Here is a 24,615-nt window from a genome sequence, read left to right on the forward strand (position 1 = left end):
CATTGTTGCATTTCGCATCCATGCCTATTATCTATTGGTCTTATGCTGTCCAGGTAGCAGTATATCTTATAAACCGTATGCCCACTTCCACACTTGCAAATTTTTCTCCGTATTCCAAACTCTTTCACAAAGAACCAAATTTATGAAAGATCCAACCGTTTGGTTGCTTGTGTTTCCCTTGGCTCAAACCGTACTTCCCCACAAAGTTACAACCCAAGTCAGTTCCATGTGTGTTCCTAGGCTATTCCTTAAGCCAGTCGGCCTACAAATGTTTAGATTTCTCTACGGGGCGAGTCTATCTCTCTCGGCATGTTCGTTTTATTTCTGATGTTTTTCCTTTTTCCCCAACTGCCTCCACCTCTAGTCAGTCTCTACAGTCATCAATTCCGCCAGTGCAATATCCTCTATCCTCAATGTTGTCTTCGTCTGTACCACAAGTTACACAGGTTATGTTGCCGGCTTTACAAAATTCACCTGCTGCCTCCCAACATACACCTACCATCTCACAAAATTCACCTTCTGCCTCACAAAATATACCTATTGCTCCACAAAATTCACCTACCACCTCACTAAATTCACATGCTGCCTCCCAAAGTCCACCAGTTGTCTCACAAAACTCACCTACTTCACAAAATTCAATTTCTTCACATAACCTGCCTGTTCTGCCTACCTCGAGTTTTGTGCCTCAACCAGAAGCGTCTACTGTTGCTCCCTCTGATTCTGTGTCTAATCTATCTGGTGAGTTACATTGTCAGGCACAATCGCACCAGCCTGTTGGTCGCAGGTCCCAACGAACGAGGCGTCCGAATCCGCGGTATTTTAATGACAAGTTTGTGAACGTAGTCACTGTGCATCCGTTATCTCCATCTGTTGAGCCACGCACCGTTACTCAAGTATTGCAAGATACTCAGTGGAAATTGGCGATGGTGGAAGAATATGATGCCTTAGTGCGCAATTCTACGTGGGAACTTGTTCCCCGTGCTGATAATATTACTGTAGGTTATAAGTGGATTTTTAGAGTGAAGCGCAAACCAGATGGCTCTGTTGACAGGTTCAAGGCTAGATTGGTGGCTAAAGGATTCTCGCAAGAACCGGGTCGCGACTATTATGAGACCTTTAGTTCGGTAGTCAAGCCAGTTACTATTCGTATTATATTTACTATTGCTTTGAAACAGGGGTGGTTACTACGTCAGTTAGACATCAACAATGCATTCTTAAATGGAACTTTGCATGAGGATGTCTACATGGAGCAATCGACAGGTTTTGTTCAACCTGGACTAGAGCATCACGTGTGCAGATTGAAGAAAGCAATTTATGGATTGAAACAGGCTCCAAGGGCTTGGTATTTGGAGTTGTCTTGTTTTCTGCTTTCTATTGGTTTTTCAAAGTCTGTAGGTGACTCTTATTTATTTATCGGCTAGATGGTGTGGTGGTTTATTTTCTGGTGTATGTGATGACATTGTAATCACTAGGAACGATGACGGCTTTATTAATTCTTTTATCTGTAAACTAGCAGCTCGGTTTTCCCTAAAGGATTTAGGTGTGCTCTCACACTTTCTTGGTGTGGAGGTTGTACCTACGTCCACTGGCTTGTTTTTATCGCAGGGCCAGTATGTGGTGGATATTTTAGAGCAATTCTCTATGGCGGGGGCGAAGGAGGTGTCTACTCCTATGTGTTCATCAGTGGACTTGTCTCGACAAGGGGGTGATTCGGTTGATCCTACGTTATACCGGAAGGCGATTGGCAGGTACAATATTTGGCATTACTCGACCGGACATTGCGTTTGCTGTGAACAAACTTGCTCAGTTCATGTCCAAGCCCGCGGAAGCTCATTGGTCTGCAGTTAAGCGTGTGATGAGGTATTTGAAAGGCACGATACATTATGGTTTGCTTCTTCGTTCAGGTTCGTCCTTCTCGCTCGTGGCGTATTCTGACTCTGACTGGGGGGTGTTCGTGACGATGGCCGGTCTACTACGGCTTATGTGGTGTATCTTGGTGCTAAAGTTGTGTCCTGGAAGTCCGTGAAGCAGCGTTCTATTTCCCGGTCGTCTACTGAAGCTGAGTTTCGCGCTCTGGCCAACTCAGCTGCCGAAGTCTTATGGATTCAGCATCTTTTGTCTGAGCTTGGTGTGGTTTTGCCTAGTTCCCCGGAGTTGGTTACGGATAATTTGAGTGCCACATATGTGTGTAAAAATCTGGTGTTTCATTCTCGGATGAAGCATTTGGCACTGGACTACTTCTTCGTGCGGGAACGGATTACAGATGGGTCGCTATGTGTTCAACATATACGGTCTGCTCAGCAGGTGGCCGACTTACTCACTAAGCCTCTTGGGCGGCACCTGTTTACTTATTTTCGGGACAAGATTGGAGTTTCCGATGGCTCCTCCATCTTGCGGGGGGCGTGTGAAAGAATAGGTCCTGGCAGTTTTATTCAACTCCTTTTTTTGGTGTTCTTCCTTTATTATTTTTAGGTTGGTTGTAACTGTTCCTGTATTCTCTTCTTGTAGCCTCTATATAAGAGGTAGCCACTGTTTATTTTGAATATTGAATACACAGCTTCCATAGTACGTACTTTAATATATATAGTATGGAGTTTTTTTCTAAAAAAAGAAATACAGTAAGGTGGTATGCTTTCTTAAACAATGTAATATAATTGAGCTATATAAATATGCACGAAACCTGTGTTGGACTGTATGTATCTAGGGAGTTGAATGGTTTGTGAATTTTTGAGATTGATAAATGGCGGCGGGCGACATTAAATATGTTTTTCGTTGCACAGAAAGAATCCGACCATCTTCTCCGACTCCTCAAAATCTCCGAAGCCACAAGCTGTCTCTCCTTGACCAGCTAATCAATTGCCTTTATGCCCCCCTCATCTTCTTCTACAACTCCTCCGGCGATCATGATCAGCTCAAGAAATCATTATCCAGGACGTTATCCTACATGTATCCGTTGGCCGGGAGGTTAAAAGACGGGAAGACAATCGATTGCAACGACGAGGGTGCGGACTTCGTATTAGCCGAAGTGGAAAACAAAATGTCGGAGGTGATGCAGTATCCTAGGATGGATCGTCTGAGGATGTTGTTCCCATGTAATCCATACCCAGAAGTTGTGGATTCAACCATTCCCCTTTGTGCTGTCCAAGTTACGCGATTTTCCTGCGGTGGCTCGGCGGTGGCGATTTGCATTTGGCACGGACTGGTCGACGCCGCCGGCGTCTATAGCTTCCTCCGAACTTGGGCTGCTATTAACCGGGGACAGGAACAGGTAAGGCGGTTAACGAACTATGAACGAACAGAGGTTGTTCGTATTTGTTTGTTCAAATTTTTGGAGTGTTCGTATTGGTGTTCATTTGTTAAGTGTTTATTAGTGTCTGTTAACGGACCTTTATTGGTGTTTGCGAACACATTTATGAACGCTTAATAACCAAATAGAGACTCATATTCATCATCACAATTTGTTCGTGAACAAAAAATAATCTGTGTTTAACAAATAATAACTAAACAAAAAATACAATAACTATTAATATATATGTGCTTAACTACTTGATCATGAACATGTTCGTAACATTATTAAACAAATACAAATGCGTTTGTTGACTTTGTTCACGAATTTGTAGCAAACAAACTTACAACTGTTCAGACTTAATTCTCTACCCCTAATTCTCATGTTGAATTGAGCTCTAAAATTTATTTATTTATTATGTTCGTTTATCTTAATAAATGAATATAAAGGAACATTTAACACAAACACACAAGTGGTTTATCAAAAACTTTGTTTGCTAACCGCCTAAGAAACAGGATTACAAGAATGCCGGCGGTTTGGTCGTGGACAGGAGCACAACGTTTGTACCAAGTGATTTATTATCATCTCTCACCGCGCTCACGGATAGGAATCACATTATGGTTGCAGAAAAATATGTAGCCAAAAGGTTTATGTTTCGAGGATCAACGGTTAACGCGATCAGAGATAGATACACTCAGCCGGAGATTCGTCCGTCGCGGGTGGAGGCGCTGGCGGCGTTTCTATGGGCGGCCATTATAAGAGCCACAGGGGAGGTGGACCAAGATTTCAAGACTCACACGTTGACCATGTCCGTGGATTTAAGAAAAAAGTTTAACCCACCATTTCCTATGTACTGTCTGGGGAGCATCAATCAAGTGGTGGGGGCGCGGTGGGAGCGCGGCGGTGACGGAAAAGAATCATCATCATCGGCGGTTGACGGCGGATTCCTAGTAAGAAAAGTTCGAGAAGCCATTAGGAAGATTGACGATAACTACATCAAGAAAATGCACATTGAGGGAGGTTATCTCAACCAACTTATGGCTATATCCAATAATTTGACAGTGGATAAAAAACATAACAAGGGTTTAAACATCAGCAGTTGGTGCAGAGTACCACTTTACGAGGTTGATTTTGGGTGGGGGAATCCGAGGTGGATATCCACGGTTCTTGTTCTAAAGGATTTGGCCATTTTTGTGGACATGGATGATGGAGGGGTGGAAGTGTGGTTAGGGCTACCTCAAGGTATAATGAACAATTTAGAGATGGACAAACAATTTCTAGCTCATTTATCTTATAGCCAAACTGTCTGGAATTATAATATACACAGTGCCATAAAAAGTAAGATGTAATTTGATTATGAATTACATAATCGATCAATAAAATTGGATTTTAAATTAAGCGTATGTAACTAAATTGGTGGTGTTGAATTTCCCTATGTTATTGGTTCGTCTTTTAATAATAAAACAAAATATTATTGATAAATGGAACATGGAGTCTCAAACACACATATTACAAAAGAGGGTAAAATCCGATCGAGTTGGTCGGTGATGAGTGTCATTTTTTACGATTTTTATTTTATGTACATATTTGACATCAAATTCATGACTTTACTATTTTTATGAGTTAGTTAGACAAATGAAAAATATGTGTTCTTAAGTTTAAATTATAATAATCTGCATGTAATTGAGGGATATAATAATGATTTTAAGCAGGAAAATACAATGAACGTTTTTAATCAAAGACCTGAAAATGACCCGTTTTATAATTCTTATCATCCAGGTTGGGAAAATAATCCTAATTTTTATCATCCAATTGTCCCTCCCCAACCTAAAAAACCATCATTGGAGGGTACCCTGTAAAATTTCATGCAGGTTTGCACTAATCCACCCAACCTAAAAAAGAATCATTGAAGGATACCCTACAAAATTTTATACAGGTTTGTACTAGTCAGCAGGAAGCAAGTGATCAGCACCTCCAACGAACAGAGGCATCACTTGTCCGATATGAGGCATGTTAGAATATTTTATTCTAATGTTATTGTGGTCCATGTATTAAAGTGTTCTGGACAATTAAAATTCCGTTGTGATAAGTAATGGGAATAAAATATGTAACGGATCAAGGGGTTATTATTCCCCTCTCTTTGGCTTTCAATAGGGCTATTTAAGCCTACTTAATATTTGGTTTATGGCCATTATTGCCATAATTCCAATAATCAATATTGGAATGTAAGTTATGTAAAGAAGGCAATATAAAAGGGCATAAGCATTTTCCTATCTTATCACTGTGAAAACTAACGTGAAAGACCAGAGGGAAAAGTATTCTGAAAAACACTCTACAAACTTGCATAAAGAAGTTGTGAAGAAGAAAGGGTTGAAAGCTTCATCATTCTCTCATGGAATCAGCTGGTTAGTACTTTAACGCTTTCGATTAAAGTATTGGTTAAATCATTCCATGCCTATTGTTATAGTTTTACATGTGGTATCAAGAGCAAGGTTAGGTATAATGATTTACCAATTTTGTTTTGAAATTTGTGTATATATATGTGTGTTAATTTCAATTTGTGCATATGTATATATATGCGTTAATCTTGTATTGAAATTATTTATATACATATTATGGTTATATACATATATTAAAGTTTTGACGGATTAAAGATAATCTTGATGAATCAAAGTTTAATTATCAAAATTTGAATCGTTCCGTCGTCGGCTAAACGACCGGACCGGTCGTCCGTAAGCCAACAGTCTTCTCCAGCCTTACGACTGGAGAAGGAAAGCAGTTTTCACTGCTATTTCTCCAGCGCAAGGCTGGAGAAAACAATTTTGGGCCGTGAAGGGCTCTAGCCAAATTGGCTAGAGCCCTAGCCCAATTTTGTTAAATTATATATATTATATAATAATAATAACAACAACAATAACAATAATAATAATAATAATAATAATAATAATAATAATAATAATAATAATATTATTATTATTATTATTATTATTATTATTATTGTTGTTGTTATTGTTATGGATGATAATGGTTTGAGAAGAAAATATTTGTTGGATTCATGAATTATTATAGTTTGGTGATTCGTGGATTTGTATGGTTCTCAAATTATTATTAATATTGTTATTATTATTATTTTTATCTATTGTTGTGAGGAGCCTGTTAGTCACCAAAGTGGCCTGGCTAAGTGACAATTAGATTAAAATATTAAATTTTGTATACTTAAATTGTTTTTAGTTAAGGATTCTGAGAGTCACCAAAGTGACCATGTTATTGTTGTAATAAGCCTATTAGCTCAAACATATTGACCAAATAGAGAAGAGATGAAGAATACAATAAGCCAGAGAGACCTCTAATTCTGTTATTTCAATATCTGAATATATATACATGTACAATCATTAAGTATTATACTAAATGACATAACTGTTACATATGTTACAAACCAACAATAATGTCCATAATGAATGAGATATTTATAACACTCCCCATTGGACATTATTTGTCCACAATCTTGCTTCAATAACAAACTTGCTAGGAAAACCCAGTGGGAAAAACCTAGACAAGAAAAGAGTACAACGTATATGGATAGCATACATTCATGCCTCATTAAAAACTTCACTAGGAAAACCACGTGGGAAAAAACCTAGTTGAAGAAAAGAGTACATGATATATGTAAAAACATATATTGTATTGGTCGCCTCATTAAAAACCTTAACTTAAGAAAACCCAGTGGGAAAAACTTAGTTAAGGGAAAAAGAGTACAACCATAAGCCTTCAGGGCGCAAACTGCATAATCTTCAGGATTTTGGGGTTTGTCCATTTAAGCAATTATTTTGCAACTTTTTCCCATTGTCATTACTATATCATACACATGCCTCGTTAAAAACCACACTAGAAAACCCAATGGGAGAAAACTAGTGAGGAAAAGAGTACATGATATGTATGTATTTATGTGTTGCAAATAGTGCGCAACTGTTAGTCTTTTATGACTTAATCTTCAGGATTTTACGTTCAATCTTCCGGATTGATTCGAGTAAATGTACTTTCAGTCTCCCCCTGAAGATAATAATCTTCAAGTTCTACATATATTTCAAAATTTGAAGAGATGGATTGGACAAATCTTTTGGATTGTCACTATAGTGTACAATAATCTTATGGCTCTTCTAGAGCTCATATAACATTTGTGCAACACAAGTGTTATTGTCCTCATTTTGAACATTTAGGGAAATTCATTGTATAACCAGTTTGGGTTTGGCATTGTGGGGATCAAACAAAACAGCCAGAGTACCCAAGTAGCCTATTAAAACCGTATCATGGTTTCTTACATAAATGTCATGTCTTTGTATCTCGAAGATACCAGAAGATATGTTAATCATTATTCAAGTACTTCATTTGTAGGGGGAGCATTAAATTTTGATAGCAATTTCATCGCAAATATGTTGCGATTATGGAACTTCTAGTTCTAAAAATGGTGCGCCAACGATAATGAAGTAAGGGACTTCGAGTCCAAATGGTTCCTTATCTGCTTCAAGAGATTATTAAGCAACCTTTAGTTTGATAAAAACATGACACTTATATGCATATAGACATGTGAAAAAACATTTTTAGATGTAGGCTGACTGGTGTATATAAAAAAAATCTTCAAAGAAAAACTCGATCTTCAAGTCGAGATAATACTTATAGCTTTCACAAGCTTTTTATTTCAAAAGTCTCAGTCTTTAAACATGAACTGACATTATCAAGCTCTTTATATATTTCATTGATGTTTACACCATCAATCTTGACTGAGATAATAAATAATAAATAAGTTCATTATCAACCCTTTATCGAGCACACAATGGTACATATTATTCCTTCAATGAGGATATTAACTCCATTCGCAACCCTTTAAAGAGTAAATAATGACACATAAATAATACTTAAATAAATCCTCATTTCGAGAATTATGAATCCATCCAGGATTTCTCAAAATAAATTTAACTGCATATCTAAATTTATTATTCTGCCAATTGTATTATGTAGGTGGAAAATACTAATTCAAAATGAAAGTATAATAATTTGTAATTAAGGTAATAACATTATTATTATTATTATTATTATTATTATTATTATTATTATTATTATTATTATTATTATTATTATTATTATTATTATTATTATTATATAAATGAATTATATTACAGAAATGCCCTTAAGTATTTTCTTCTTGCGATTTACAAATTGTAGGCCCAGATGAGAATTTCAATGAGGAATTTAATTAGGGAGGATTTTCTTTCTCTTCTTTAATTTATTTTCACAACATTGGGGACAATGTTTAAAATACATGGCCTAAAAATCACAAAAAAAAATTTAAAATTTTAAAATTTCTAATTTTCTTATGTATATTTTCATGAATCTGTTTGTTTTAAAATTTTAGCATTAGCTTGAGCTTTACCCTTGTGAAGTTGTGGATCTTTTAAATAACCTGTGATAAATATAATGCAAATTTTTATGATTTCTTAGTGTGTATATTGCATGTGACTAATTGTTATTGTTATTCTCATTTTATTTTATTTCTTTGAATAACTTTGTTTTAAAATATTTAAAAACATAAATGTCTTTTTAAAAATCACAATACCCTTATATGTTCTATATAATTTCTTTGATAGTTTTTATTTTGGTTTCATTTTATATACCTTTGTCAAGTTCTTAAACAAATTTGAGTACTATAAATTGTGGTGTAAGTGTATTAGCTTCAATGATGATTTTTTTTTTCTTTTTGGGCATAAATGAGGTAAAAAAAATGATTAAAAAAATGAGAGTTTGCATTTTAAATTTTAATAAATGCCTTGATCCTTGTTTCTTTCATGTTTTGCACATTCACTGTGATAGAATGTTTCCAAATTTGACTTAGGTTGTATTTTGTGAAATTTTCATATTTATTTTATTAAGTTTTTGTATAGTTCATATAAGGGTACCAACACACAAGAGCACAAGTTCTTTACATATTTATTTTGTGTTGAAGTTATTTACTTTATAGTCAAGTGTTTTATGAATTTTTTGACTTGACATTAGTTTTGAATTGATGAGGCAATAATCTATATATATATATATATATATATATATATATATATATATATATATATATATATATATATATATATATATATATATATATATATAAAAGTAAAATCCTCCTAATCAAGTTTTCCCCCCAAAACTTAAGGGCATTTCTGTAATATCATTCATTTATATAATAATAATAATAATAATAATAATAATAATAATAATAATAATAATAATAATAATAATAATAATAATAATAATAATAATAATAATAATAATGTTATTACCTTAATTACAAATTATTATACTTTCATTTTGAATTAGTATTTTCCACCTATAAATACAAATTTATAATTTTTTTCAATTCCTAGCCTCCCCCATCATTTCCTTCCCCATATCAGTAGGGATTCTCCATCCATCATTTCTTTCTTTTCGTATGAATTTTCTACCTTTTTCTAACTATATTCTCCCGTACTTTAATATGTTTTGCAATTTATATCATCTGCTATGAGCTTGAAGATACTTAAAGAGGCTTTGCTTTAGCAAAATGAATTTGAGGAGGAAGAAGTTTGGTAACAGAACCCTAATGGTTTAGTTTTTATGGAAGAGCGTAGAGATGCGATTGAGGATGATAACGACGGTGATTTTGATAATTTGTAAGATTTTATGAAACTTAGAGTTAGTATGTTGACTTCGAGATTTGTACATGCCATTCAAGTTTCTATGTTTTTTTTTAACAAGCAGCGTTAAGGGTTTATGTGGTTCGTTGGGCAAAACAGCAATCAAGCAAAAGCTAAATCGAATTGAGGGGTGAGGACGTTGTAGATAGAGACCATTTCTCATCCTACTTTGCCTTTTTCTAAAGAGAGTGGGAATGTGACGGTGAGGAAAGACAAAAAGGAAATGAAGAGGTTTTTTTTTTTTTTTTTTTTAACTAGAAGTTTCTATGTTTTTCTTATACAAATTTATAATTGTAAATTTATATTAATAAATGATTATTGTAAATTTATATTAATACAATGTAATAGAGTCAGTAGTATTAAAAAAACGATTATTAAGACAAGTATAATTTAGAACAAATTGCACTTTTGGTCCTGTGACTATTACGGTACTGGTAATTTGAGTACGTAACTTTCAAAACTCTCAATTTAAACCTTTAACTATGCAATTTTTAACAGTTTTGGTCCTGCCGGCCAAATTGCCGGCCAATTTTGACCGAAAAAAACATAAATTGGGTCAAATTGTTTTTTAACGAGAGTAAAATTGTCATTTCACTCTCTTCTTCTTCATTCTCCCCCTTCTTCTTCGTTCTTCTTCTTCTTCATCCTTGCAGTTGTGTGAATGCAAAATCCTCCAAAATGACAAATCTGTATACACCACCTGTATACCCCCAAAATGTGAATGCAAAATCCTCCAAATTCAGGGTGTTCAACAATTATCCGCTAAATAATCTAATCTCTGCAAAGGAGCACCAACCTGTAAGTTACAAGCAAAATTGCTACAAGCATTTGTATAATGAGGAAATCTATTGATTCGCTTGCTTCTAAGGATCGGAACCAAAAAAAAAAAAGAAAAAACAGCTAACCAGGAAGCAGGCAAGGCTTTGTTTAGCCTTTAGGTGTTTTACTTCTTACGCAAGAACAAGAAACTGGCAGCCACAGAGATGCCAACAACGGCTACCGGAAGAACCCAATAATATTTGGCGAAATCCACGACTTTCTAGGATGTATTGCTGGGCTGCTTTGAAACAGTGTCGAGTTTAGGGATGGCAGGGGCAGACGGATCAAGCTCTCCAATGAAGAATGTTTCCATGAGTTCCCTTGCACTTTTGCTATGCCCAGCATCTTCAAAGTCATCTGTTGCATCTTTTCCTAAACGAAGGAGGGGGAGAATGAAGAAGAAGAGAGTGAAATGACAATTTTACCCTCGTCAAAAAATAATTTGAACCAATTTATGTTTTTCCGGTCAAAATTGGCCGGCAGGACCAAAACTGTTAAAAATTGCATAGTTAAAGGTTTAAATTGAGAGTTTTGAAAGTTACGTACTCAAATTATCAGTACCCTAATAGTCACAGGACCAAAAGTGCAATTTGTTCTATAATTTATTTTATATTGTGGATACATTATTTTTAATAATTTTGATTTAATAATATTATACCTTAATTATAAAAATTCTACCTAATAATTTTAGTATTAAATGACATACAATAATTACCATACACAATGTTTAATAATTGACAAATTCTATTAGGCAATACAAATTACTATTATAAAATATTTTGTAATATGGACACATTATTTTTAATTATTTCGGTTTAATAATATTATATCTTATGTATAAAAATTTGAAATACTTTTACATTTAGTACTATTGAATATTGATTGACTAACAATATAATTATTTTAATTATTAAGGCAATTAATAGATATTTAGCTTTAAAAAATTTTCAAATATATGAATTATACATAGTAGCATGGAATCAATTAGAAATATAAGATTGCTTTCATAGAAATATTTGTGGCAATTTCATTAAATTACAATTAATAAAATATGAAATATAATTAAATAAATAAAATTATAAAATTAACAAAACATGAATATTTTTAATTTTTAAAATATACATACATATACTTATGCACTAATCATACAAAATTTAAATGCTACTTTTTATATTTTTAAATATAATTTTTTAATTATAAATCTATTAATATAAATTATAATTAATGAAATTATATTATAGAAGTTTCCTATATACATATTAATAAATATTATGTGTATATGCAATGAATTATACAATCATATAAGGAAATGCGTCGGATTAGAGTTTAAATTTCTTCATATAAAATTTAGAATTTACATTTTTTTGTTATTGAAGTCTAAGTACAATTCTCTTAGTTATTATTCATATTTTTAGAATTATAATATATGATATACAATTAGGAATAAATCAACTTAATTATGTGAATTTTTTCTATAAATTTATCTAAATATGTACATGATTAGAGATTATATTATACATTCTTCCAAAGTTTCACCTCTATGACCAGTTAAGCTACCCATGCGGGCGAGATTATATTATACATACAAAATTTAAATTTTAATGTTGTATGTTATAAATATAGATACTTGACCAAATATATAATAGTCCAACTATATTATTATATTGTACATTTTAACGTCTTTTCATTTTTTTTATTTTTAATTTTAAATTCATAATAACAAAATCATTTCCGTGCAACGCACGGGTAAAATACTATATTTTAAAAAATACAATTTGATAAATATCATAAATTAATTAGTGCAATATCATTTCTGTTTGTAATAATTAAAAAAATAAATAAATAATTTAAATATGTGAACCAATGATTTCAAAATGAAATTAATATACAATTACAAATAAATATAGCATGATTAGATATACTTTAATTAATTTTAATTTTCTTAATGAAATGACTTTTCTTTATCACTTTTTGATAGCAGACTGTGTAAGTTGCTGGAGAATATTTTAAAAATAAAAATACTTACTAATAAAAAATATTTTTAAAATATTGTTTAACCCCTCATAACATGTGTAAATCTTATATTTTTAAAAATACAATTTTATAAATATCATAAATTAATTCGTACAATATCATTTCTGTTTATAATAATTCAAAAAAAAATTCAAATATGTGAACCAATGAATTCAAAATGAAATTAATATATAGTTACAAATAAATATAGCATGATTAGATTTAATTTAATTAGTTTTAATTTTTTTAATGAAATAATTTTTGTTTATCAGTTTTTTATAGGTCCAGTGTTTGGATTGCTGAAAAATATTTTAAAAATAAAAATAATTACTAATAAAAATAATTTTAAAATGTTATTTAACCCCTAAACATGAGAAAATTTTATATTTAAAAAAATACAATTTGATAAATATCATAAATTAATTATTGCAATATCATTTATGTTTACAATGAAAATAATTAAAGAAAAAATAAATAATTCAAATATGTGAACCAATGATTTCAAAATGAAATTAATATACAGTTACAAATAAATATAGCATAATTAGATTTAATTTAATTAGTTTTAATTTCTTTAATAAAATAATTTTTCTTTATTAGTTTTTGATGGGAGACTAAGAGAGTGTTTGGGTTGCTAGAAAATATTTTAAAAATAAAAATAATTTAATTTTTTTTAACTCATAAACATGCAAAAATTTTATATTTTTAAAAAAGATACAACTCGATAAATATCATTTACGTTTACAATGCGAATAATTAATAAAAAAATTAATAATTCAAATATGTAAACTAATGATTTCAAAATGAAATTAATCTACCTATACTATTAATAAAAGTACAATCCTCCTTTTCAACATTCCCACCCAAATTAATATAAATAATAATTAATTAGTAAAAAATTAATAAAGCTTAATTGGTAACAATAATATTTCTAATTGAGTAATTGACTAATTGACTAAAATGAAAAAAGAAATTGTTAGATCATTGCATTTTAATTAAAAATTAGACGGAAATATTTCAATAATAATATTCTACATCATCAATAGTAAATGCATATTTTAAACAATATAAAGGTAAATTAAAAATATAACGGAAATATTTCAATAAAAATATTATACATCATCAATTAAAAGTGGAACGGAAATTAGGTAAAAATATCACTGCATCTAATATTCTAATTGACTAATTGACTGAAAACGAATATGATATTACTAATTGACTGCAAATATAAAAGGATCACTAATTTACTGATATTGTATTATATATTTTCACCCGAGTAACCCATCCTGATGGACTGAAGGTGTTAGCTCTAGACGAAGATGGACAAGATTGTATTGCTACTACCAATATTGTCTACAAAGAGATTTCAATAATGTGTAAATACATTCAATGATATTGTGTTTTTAAATGGCAAAATTACTATATATCTAGATAAAAAATATATTTTTAATACAAATTAATTAGGATATCAATACATTCTTATAACTAAGTTGCTAGAGAACGAGCACATTTGCCTAATTTATAAAAAATACTAACAATGATAAATGAAATCTTCAAAGTTACAGTCCCGCATGCGTACATCTACACATTAGCTATTAATTTGAGCAATTATTTGCTCAAATTAAAACAATGATAACATCAAAACACATAAATTATCCAAATCACATATTCCATTGCACTATATAATATTTGATGTTCTAATTTAAATAATTATATATCAATCCAAATATTCTTAATATATTACAATAATAATAATAATAATAATAATAATAATAATAATAATAATAATAATAATAATAATCTATATCTATATCTATATTGTTACAAATATATATTATTAATGGACATTATTAGTATTTATTCTTGTAACAGCTGAAACAGTTTCTGGAATTTATTGTACGGATTATCATGTACCCTATATATATATATATATATATATATATATATATATATATATATATATATATATATATATATATATATATATATATATATATATATATATATATATATATATATATATATATATATATATATATATATATATATTATACTATTATACAAGACAAATGAATGAAAAAGATCCTGACCTTTTCCTCTCCACTCTCGGTCTTTTTCTGTTTAACACGTTATCAGCACTTTGCTCTAACCAAAATCCTCTCGCCTCTCTCTAGGGAAAACACATTCGCCCGAAACCTTGCAACGCATTTTCCGGTGCCGGCGGTCTTCGAATCGATGATCTGCTCTGGCCATCCTCTCTGCCTCGTTGAGGCGGTCATGGAGGTGGGTCAGCCGCCTCCAGGTTCGGTGGATCGAGCGTTAGATCGTGTCATTGAAATCCTGTCTGATTTGCATCGTAGGGGCGTCACTTTGTCACCCTCGGCGATCCGCTGGCTTCAGGCTGGCGATGGAGGTCCGAGACAGTCAATAGGCGTTGCCACCATCCAACAACATCATCGCAACCATCAGTTCCCCGGTCCCCATCAGTTTGCGATCTCTCAAATCGCAACCCATATGGTTAACAATATGCTCTCTGTGGCTAATGCCGTGAGATCTGGATCCAGAGTTAGGCACCAGAAGTGTCATAACTATTTAACGTATAATGGAGCAATTAAGGCATAGCTCGACTCGCTAAAATGAATAAATTCTCTTTATAACAATACACCGTTAAGCGTTAACCCTGAAGGTTACAAATGAGTGTGTACATGAAAGGAAAGTAAAAACAACAAGGTGATATGAAGCGAGTTTGTAGCCTATGGGTCCACGTAGAGATCCTTAATTGATTTTAATCAAATATACTCTCCCACGGTAAATGGCATTAAGTTCCGCTATATAATACAATTGGCAGAATAATAAATTTAGATGTGCAGTTAAATTTATTTTGAGAAATCCCTGATGGATTCATAATTCTCGAAATGAGGATTTATTTAAGTATTATTATGTGCCATTATTTACTCTTTAAAGAGTTGCAAATGGGGTTATTATCCTCATATAGAAGGAATAATATGTACCATTATGTGCTCAATAAAGAATTGATAATGCACGTATTATCTCAGTCAAGATTGATGTTGTAAACACCAATGAAATATATAAAGAGCTTGATGATGTCAGTTCATGTTTAAAGACTGAGACTTTTGAAATAAAAAGCTTGTGAAAGCTATAAGTATTATCTCGACTTGAAGATCGAGTTTTTCTTTGAAGAATTTTGTTTATATACACCAGTCAGCCTATATCTAAAAATACTTTTTCACATGTCTATATGCATAAATGTCATGTTTTTATCAAACTAAAAGTTGCCTAATAATCTCTTGAAGCAGATAAGGAACCATTTGGACTCGAAGTCCCTTACTTCATTATCGTTGGAGCACCATTTTTAGAACCAGAAGTTCCATAATCGCACAAGCATGATAGTTGCGATGAAATTACTAGCAAAATCTAGTGTTCCTCCTACAATGAAGTATTTGAATAATGATTAACATATCCTCCGGTATCTTCGAGATACAAAGAAATGACATTTATGTAAGAAACCATGATACGGTTTTAATATGCTACTTGGGTACTGGCTATTTTGTTTGATCCCCACAATGCCAAGTCCAAACTGGTTATACAATGAATTTCCCTAAATGTTCAAAATAAGGACAATAACACTTGTGTTGCACAAATGTTATATGAGCTCTAGAAGAGCCATAAGATTATTGTACACTGCTCTAGTGGCAATCCAGAAGATTTGTCCAATCCATCTCTTCAAATTTTGAAATATATTTAGAACTTGAAGATTGTTATCTTCAGGGGAAGACGGGAAGTACATTTACTTGAATCAATCCGGAAGATTGCACGTAAAATCCTGAAGATTAAGTCATAAAAGATGATAAGCTTAATTTATAGGTATTATTTAGAGTAATTTTAGTTAGTGATTTGTTTTAATAAATTAAGTTTTAGGATCGATTTTATTATAAATATTATATTATTTATATGTTACTAGTTTAGATGGGTTTTAGTGAATATTAGGCTAATGTTGCATTTTTATTATTATAAATAAATAGGAGTTTTATTTTAGCTATAGTATTAAATTTATTTGGTAGTTTTTATATCTTAAATTTTAAATAAGTGTTTTAATTATTAAGTTTAGTTAAGTAGTGTTATTAGGTTATTATAATTATTATTTTTCTTTTTACTTTAACTTAATTTGGTTTTTGTTTCTTTCTTTTAGGTTTTGGCGCAGCATTAATGAAAATAAAAAGAAAGGGATTATAGGAAGTTGGGTTTGTTTTTTGTTTTATTTTTGGAGTTCCGCAAAACAAATACGAAAAGGACTATGACATTGATAGCTGCAGGACTAGTATATTGGCTTTTGAGTACTGTTTACTTCGATATGTTCTTAGATTAGATAATTATTTAGCTCATACTTTAGCATCTATTGTCTTTACTCAGACGATTATTATGTATTCGGACTCAAGTCCACCAACTGCTATTTCTGCATATTTTGAATAAATACCGTACAAGCTCCTTTCAAAAAAAAAAAAAAAATACGAAAAGGAAGATACGAAAGCAGAAAGAAAAAGAATAGGGGAAAAATAAAAGCTTGGGAGCGGCAGCAGCATCTTCTGGGCGTGGGATCTTCAGCGAAAAATTTTGAGACTTCATCGCAGGGGATTCCCAGCTTTGATCGTGGTTATCATCTTTTTAGGCTTGACTTATTTCCCTTCTGTACTTTATTTTGTTTAAATTTTCAGAATGTTATTTCTTGAATATTCTATACATTCAAATATGATTCTTGGCTAGAACTCTTAATTAGGGATTTTGATTAGCCTAGATTAGATTAATTGACTATTTTTCATGTGTTAATTCTTCCAATTTCAATTTCATAATTGAACTTGATTATATTTATTTTATGTATTTTAATTGTGGATTTTGTGACTGGCCATTGCATAATTCTAATATTAGGGTTCATAAGAAGAACTGACAGGTGAATTATGAATCTAGAACTCGTAAGATAAACGCAATCGACCTGAACTAGACATAGCTTTAGGTATTTGTGGTGATATTTGATTGTTGCTTAATAGGTTTAATTAATGTTGGTGAGGTATCGACGGATGATCACAGTTAATTGAATACAACCTAGTAGCTCGACGGAATATTAGGATATATATGGAACAATTGTCACTATAATCATAAGAATCAATACTTTGGAGAGTTAGTTAATTATCTAATAGGTGAACCCCAAATCCCTAGTCTTCTCTTAATTGGATTTTTTTTTTTTTTACTTTAGATTCATAAATATATATTTTTTAATTACATTAATACTATTTATTTGCATTTTTCCTTATCATCACAATTGATTATTCAAGATAACAATTAATAGTGTTCTTCGTGGGATCGATCCTGGAATACTCCAGGAATTATTGACTCTGTGCGCTTGCAGATTATAACAATCAAAAGACTAACAGTTGCGCACTATTTGCAACACATAAATACATAAATATCATGTACTCTTTTCCTCACTAGTTTTCTCCCATTGAATTTTCTAGTGTGGTTTTTAACGAGGCATGAGTATGATATAGTAATGACAATGGGGAAAAGTTACAAAATAATTGCTTAAATGGACAAACCCCAAAATCCTGAAGATTATGCAGTTTGCGACCTGAAGACTTATGGTTCTACTCTTTTTTCCTTAACTAAGTTTTTCCCACAGGCAGGGCCGGGCCTGGGGCAAGGCCAGGCTGGGCCCTTGCCCAGGGTCCATGCTTGGGGGAGGGTCCCATCCTATCTCTTATATATATAGTATATTATATGTATTGAGTATAAGTAATTTATATACATATATTTTACAGTAAAGTGAATTAGCTTGTAAGATACTTGAATTTCAACCTCATTTAATCAAAGGCCCATAATCCAATCATTCCCTCCACATTTTAGAATTCCTCAATTTTACTTCTTTGCTTATATTCTAATGTATATTTTAAAAATTTATTTTTTATTGATTTTTTGTGTTTAATACGGAGTAGTATTTTTAATGTAGTTTCTAAATATATAAATTTTCATATATTTATATTAAACATATTATGAAAATTTTTTATATTAAATATATAAATTTTTATATTAAGTTTTTAATGCAATTTCTAAATTTATAAACTTTTATATACTTATACTAAACATATTATGAAAAATTGAATTAAAAAACTTCAATCAACTCATGTTAACCAAACAAGACACGTAAAAATAGGACGGAGGGGGTTATATGATATATTTTGAGATTGAATTATAAAAAAAATTAAAAGATAATTTTCTCCGTATCTTTTTATGAATATCTAATCAATGTAATATAGAAGCCTCTATCATGTGTCATTATATGTATTCAAATTATTCTTAAAAAAGTTTAAAATTTATCTATTTAAAAGAAAAAGTATTTGTATTAAAAAAAGTATTTATAAAAATCAAATAAATAATATAGAAGATGTGTGATTTATAATATGCTTTATGTTCAAACTATTTTATCTAGATAATTATGTTTATATATTTTTGCATTTTTTATTATGTTTTGAAATATTTTAATTTCTTACTCCTAGTCAAAAAAGATTTTTAGCTTTCCATATGTTTGTAATTATTGTTTTATAAATTTTGAATAATAATTAATTTATTATTTATTATGATAAATGTTATTGTTTATAAGTTTACTCGATTTTAAATTATTTATTCATTTTTATAAACTATAATATTATTTATTTATGGCACTTATATGATTATTTATTATTTTGCATTAAGGAAAGCACCTAGAAATTTTTTTCATGATTATTGTTGTGTATGTAAAATTGTTAAAAACTTGTTAATCTTATTTAAAGTTATTGACATTAATAATTTTTTTCTTATCTAATTTAAATTTTAGACATGAAATATATATTAACCGGGGCCATTTTTTTATCCTGTCCCGGGCCTATAAAATGATAGGACTGGCCCTGCCCACAGGGTTTTCTTAAGTTAAGGTTTTAAATGAGGCGACCAATACAATATATGTTTTTACATATATCATGTACTATTTTCTTTAACTAGGTTTTTCCCAGGTGGTTTTCCTAGTAAAGTTTTTAATGAGGCATGAATATATATATTCTTTTTGTCTAGGTTTTTCCCACAGGATTTTCCTAGCAAGTGTTTATCGAAGCAAGGTTGTGGACAAATAATGTCCAAGGGGGAGTGTTACAAATATATATTATTAATGGACATTATTAGTATTTATTCTTGTAACAGCTGAAATGATTTCTGGAATTTTTTGTATGGATTATCATGTACCCTATATATATATTATATATATATATATATATATATATATATATATATATATATATATATATATATATATATATATTGTACTATTGTACAAGACAGATGAATGAAAAAGATCCTGACCTTTTACTCTCCACTCTCGGTCTTTTTCTGTTTAACATATATCTGTATATAATTAAAAGTTAAAATCCTCCTAGCCAAATTTTCCCCCCAAAACTTAGGGGCGTTTTTGTAATATCATCCATTATTTATATATAGATATTATATATAATTAATAATATAATACTTAATATATATATGGGAAGAAAAATATTATTATACTAGGAAATTTGAAATTTATGCATAGTGCATATATAAACTACACGAAATTTATAAAACTAATCAAATGTTAATGTTAATAATAATAATAATAATAATAATAATTTTAAAGTCAGAATTATAAATTATGTATTAGGGTAATAATTATTAATTAATCTATATATTATATTATATATTATATTATATATTATATATTATATATTATTATTATTATTATTATTATTATTATTATTATTATTATTATTATTATTATTATTATTATTATTATTATATAAACAAAATCATCCTATTTCATTTCCTGCCCAAACTTTTGTAGTAAAATTTATTTGGTAAGTAAATGTCAAATGAAAATTAAATAAAATCTATTAATTGCATAATTGGTAATATTATGTATGGTATTATATTCTATAATATAATTGATAATATTATTGTTCAAGTATAATAAAAACCCTATGTAATAATAATAAAATAAAATTAAAATTAAAATAACAACAACAACAACAACAACAACAACAACAACAAATAATAATAATAATAATAATAATAATCCCAACAAAACTATATACAAAATAAAATTAAAATTACAAAAAATAAGAAGAAGACAAAGGTGACTCCCCTTTGTAAATGATGTGGGATCATTTTGACCCCACATTGAAAATGTTTGGAAAGAGGAGCTCTTGAACTCCTATATATAAGAGGAGCAATGCTCCTCTTACAAACATATAATTGCTTGCCCATCAATGTGGGCAAGTATTAAGAAGTCCAAAGTTTTTTTTTTCTTTTTTAGTACTATTGACCAGACAAATTATGCTGTGAAACTGTGTCCACCTTGCAAGGTAGACACGGTTCAAAAATTGTTCATAATTATGAATATATAGTTCAAAAATTATGAACATAGTGTTGTGAATATAATTATGAACATATAGTTATGTAATTATGAATATAGAGATTCGATAATTGTGAATATGAAGTTCAGAAATTATGAATATATATCTTTATACTTATGAACATATAATTCAGTAACTATGAACATAGAGTTCTGTAATTATGAATACAGAGTTCAATAATTATGAATATGAAGTTCAAAGATTATAAATATATAGCTTTATAATAATGAACATATAGTTCAGTAATTATGAACATAGAACTATGTCCACCTTACAAGGTGGACACGGTTCCACAATATAACTATTTGATTGACCCTGTTACATATAAACTTTCCCAACCTATTGAAACCCAACGTGTCAAAAGGCTCTTATTTAAGTGACCTTATCTTAATGGCTTAACCCAAAATGTATATGAGTTATTTTAGTTTTTAGTAGTTTGGAGCAAATTGCTAAGTTATTAAATAATATTTTTGGTGTTTTGATTAAATATAAAATGTTAAACAGACGAATTTCTAAAAATTTTGACGAATTTGCCAAATAATCAAATTACAATAACAAAAAAAAAAAAACAACAAAAACAACAATAACAACAACAACAACAACAACAATAATAATAATAATCCAAACAAAACTATATACAAAATAAAATTTAAAAAAAAAAAGAAGAAAAAAAACAAATGCGAGTCACGGGCTCCTTTTGTAAATGATGTGGGATCATTTTGATCTCACATTGAAAATGTTTGAAAAGAGAGAGCTTTTCTATATAATAGGAGCAATACTCCTCTTACAAACATACACTACTGGAAATTATTAAATTTTCGACCACCTGAAAATGATCTTAAATCAAGTTGAAAGCAAAAAGTGGTCGGAAATTGCAACAAGAGTTTTTTTGGATACCAAAAGTGGTTGGAACAAGGCTTTCGACTTGATTTAAGATCACTTTCAAGTGGTCGGAAATTTCAGAATTTCCAGTAGTGATAATTGCTTGCGCATCAATGTGGGCAAGTATTGAGAAGTCAAAAGGTTCTTATTTAAGAAGCCTTAACTTTGTCTTTTTATTTTAGTTTTTATTTATTATTTATTTATTATTAGTGGGGTTGTGAAAGATTAACCCAAAATGTATGTGTTGTATTAGTTTTTAGCAGTTTGGAGCAAATTACTGAGTTATTATATATATATATATATATATATATATATATATATATATATATATATATATATATATATATATATATATATATATATATATATATAGGGTGAGGTTTAAGTGAGGCTATTGTGTTAGGTGAGGATTGTGGTCAAATTCCAACCATCAGATCAGGCCATCTAACGGCTGTAAGTGCACAATGGGAGAAATTAAAAGGTCACGAAATTTGTCAAGTAACTTAATGAGTAATTAAAATAGGGGTAAAAGGGTAAATGGATTAATGATCGTGCAAGACTAGGAAGGAAAGGCCGAAGAGTCCGAGTCTGTATGCGTAGGTTTTAAATAGCGGAAGTCTAGGGAAGGCAGTTAACATAGTGGGAGCAGTTACATGGCAAACACAAATGAAGACCCATAGGGAAGGCAGTCTACAACTTTGTTGGCCCCATATGGAAAAGTTACATGTACACAAATGAAGACCCAATAAAGAAGACCCAATAAAGAATACTCCATGTCAAAAATACACATTTGTTGATCCAAATACATGGAAAACGTACGTGGAGCGGCGTAAAACTGTAGAGTTTGAGGTATATATTGTAATTTTTCTATCAATTATTTATTAACTCAAATATATTAAAGATATATATTTTTACTTAATGTTTTCTTTTTGTGTAGGAATCAAGAAAGAAACATCAAGAAATACGGAGTAAGAATGTTCATCCACATCATTTAGCCCGAGGAGGCTATAAGAGATTGGAGAAGATTATGATGGATGAGAAGATGAAAGAACAAGAAGAAGCTGCAAGATCAGATCCATCGTCAGTAGTTGTTCCTCCATCTCCGCCAGCTAGACATGAAAAGTGGAAGAGGACAAGAATGGACAAATCAGGAAATATCAACAATGAAGCGACTAGAATGGTCGTGGAAAAGATTGTAAGTAAAATGTTAAAATTTTTTACATTATTAAGATAGCTAGTAATCATTATTAAATATTGTTTTTATATGTTAGGATTTGCTATCATTGCAAGCTTCTCAAGGAGAGTTTGTTGAGTCCGGTACACAAGATATATTGTCTAGTGCCATAGGTACAGATGAGCATTGCGGACGTGTTAGAGCCATGGGTAGAGCACATGGCTTAAAAAGCTACTTGGGTCACGCAAAACGTCGTCAAAGCCAGTCTACACCACAAGTGAAAGATATGATTCAGACAGCAGTTGCTGAGGCGTTAGCGGTTGTCCGAGAGGAATATAAAACATCCTTGCAAGCAGCCATTCGAGAGATGAGAGATGAAATTAGTAGTATGAGGACTCCAGCGGCTCAACCTGTACCATCAAGGCAGGAGGAAGACATGCGTGTAGCTGTCCAACCACATGGTCAAAGTGAAAAAGCAAGCTCTCCAGACCCTTTTGCTGATTTACCGGCCGTAAGTAATCATTTATAACTAATCTTATTATTTATTAAAAACATTTTACCTATTTCTTAATATGAATTCATGCAGTTAGGAGCCGGATGTGAATTGTTTTTGGAAGATCCCATTAGACGTAAAGTTGCACGTGGGATAGTTTACAAGGCCGAAAGGGTTCACGGGATACAAATACATGCGGATCAAGTGAAGGTCACCGTGACTGAAATTCTCGTGTCAAGTGCAAGGGTACCCTTCCCTACCGATGAGGTTCAATTGTTAAGGGATGCATTGCACAACTTTATTATTTGGCCAAAGAAGTTGGTTGAGTTGTATACCGAAGGTGATGAGGTATGTATTTTAAAAAATTTTGAATTTTAAAATAGTGTTTAATTTACTTTTTAAAAATAGTAATTGTTAGTTATATTGAACAGGTACAAAAGACTTATGATTCCGGTGTGCAACGACCTTTTGCTGATCTGAATATAGCTGATCCGTCTTCTTTGAGTCCTCGATGTCTAAAGGTATATAGAATTATTCGCAAACTTGATGAAAATGTTGTGATAAAGATGGAGCGTGGTATTGTGGGCGATGTTGACTATCCCTTACAACTTGACCCGTTGGAGATTATGCGTTTCTTAAGGATGGAGACGTTAGATGTTTCCATATTGCAGTTCTTTATAAGGTAATAATTAAGTTCTTTACTTATATTTGTTTATATAATATTTTTCATTCATTTATTATATTAC

At 30.9% G+C, this 24,615-nt stretch overlaps 2 protein-coding genes across 2 annotated transcripts; both read left to right on the forward strand.

The window, feature by feature from the left end:
* Positions 1-413: 413 nt before the first annotated feature.
* Positions 414-2,519, forward strand: LOC109178464. Its single transcript, XM_019328098.1, has 5 exons — positions 414-1,342; positions 1,473-1,748; positions 1,905-1,926; positions 2,020-2,416; positions 2,509-2,519. The coding sequence occupies exons 1-5, from the start codon at positions 414-416 to the stop codon at positions 2,517-2,519; spliced, it is 1,635 nt and encodes a 544-aa protein (XP_019183643.1).
* A 205-nt stretch (positions 2,520-2,724) lies between these two features.
* LOC109178366 (vinorine synthase-like) lies at positions 2,725-4,699 on the forward strand. Its single transcript, XM_019328017.1, has 2 exons — positions 2,725-3,268; positions 3,802-4,699. The coding sequence occupies exons 1-2, from the start codon at positions 2,741-2,743 to the stop codon at positions 4,633-4,635; spliced, it is 1,362 nt and encodes a 453-aa protein (XP_019183562.1). The 5' UTR covers positions 2,725-2,740; the 3' UTR covers positions 4,636-4,699.
* Positions 4,700-24,615: the final 19,916 nt, after the last annotated feature.

Source organism: Ipomoea nil, unplaced genomic scaffold (assembly GCF_001879475.1).
Source record: "Ipomoea nil cultivar Tokyo-kokei standard unplaced genomic scaffold, Asagao_1.1 scaffold0177, whole genome shotgun sequence".
Taxonomy (NCBI): domain Eukaryota; kingdom Viridiplantae; phylum Streptophyta; class Magnoliopsida; order Solanales; family Convolvulaceae; genus Ipomoea; species Ipomoea nil.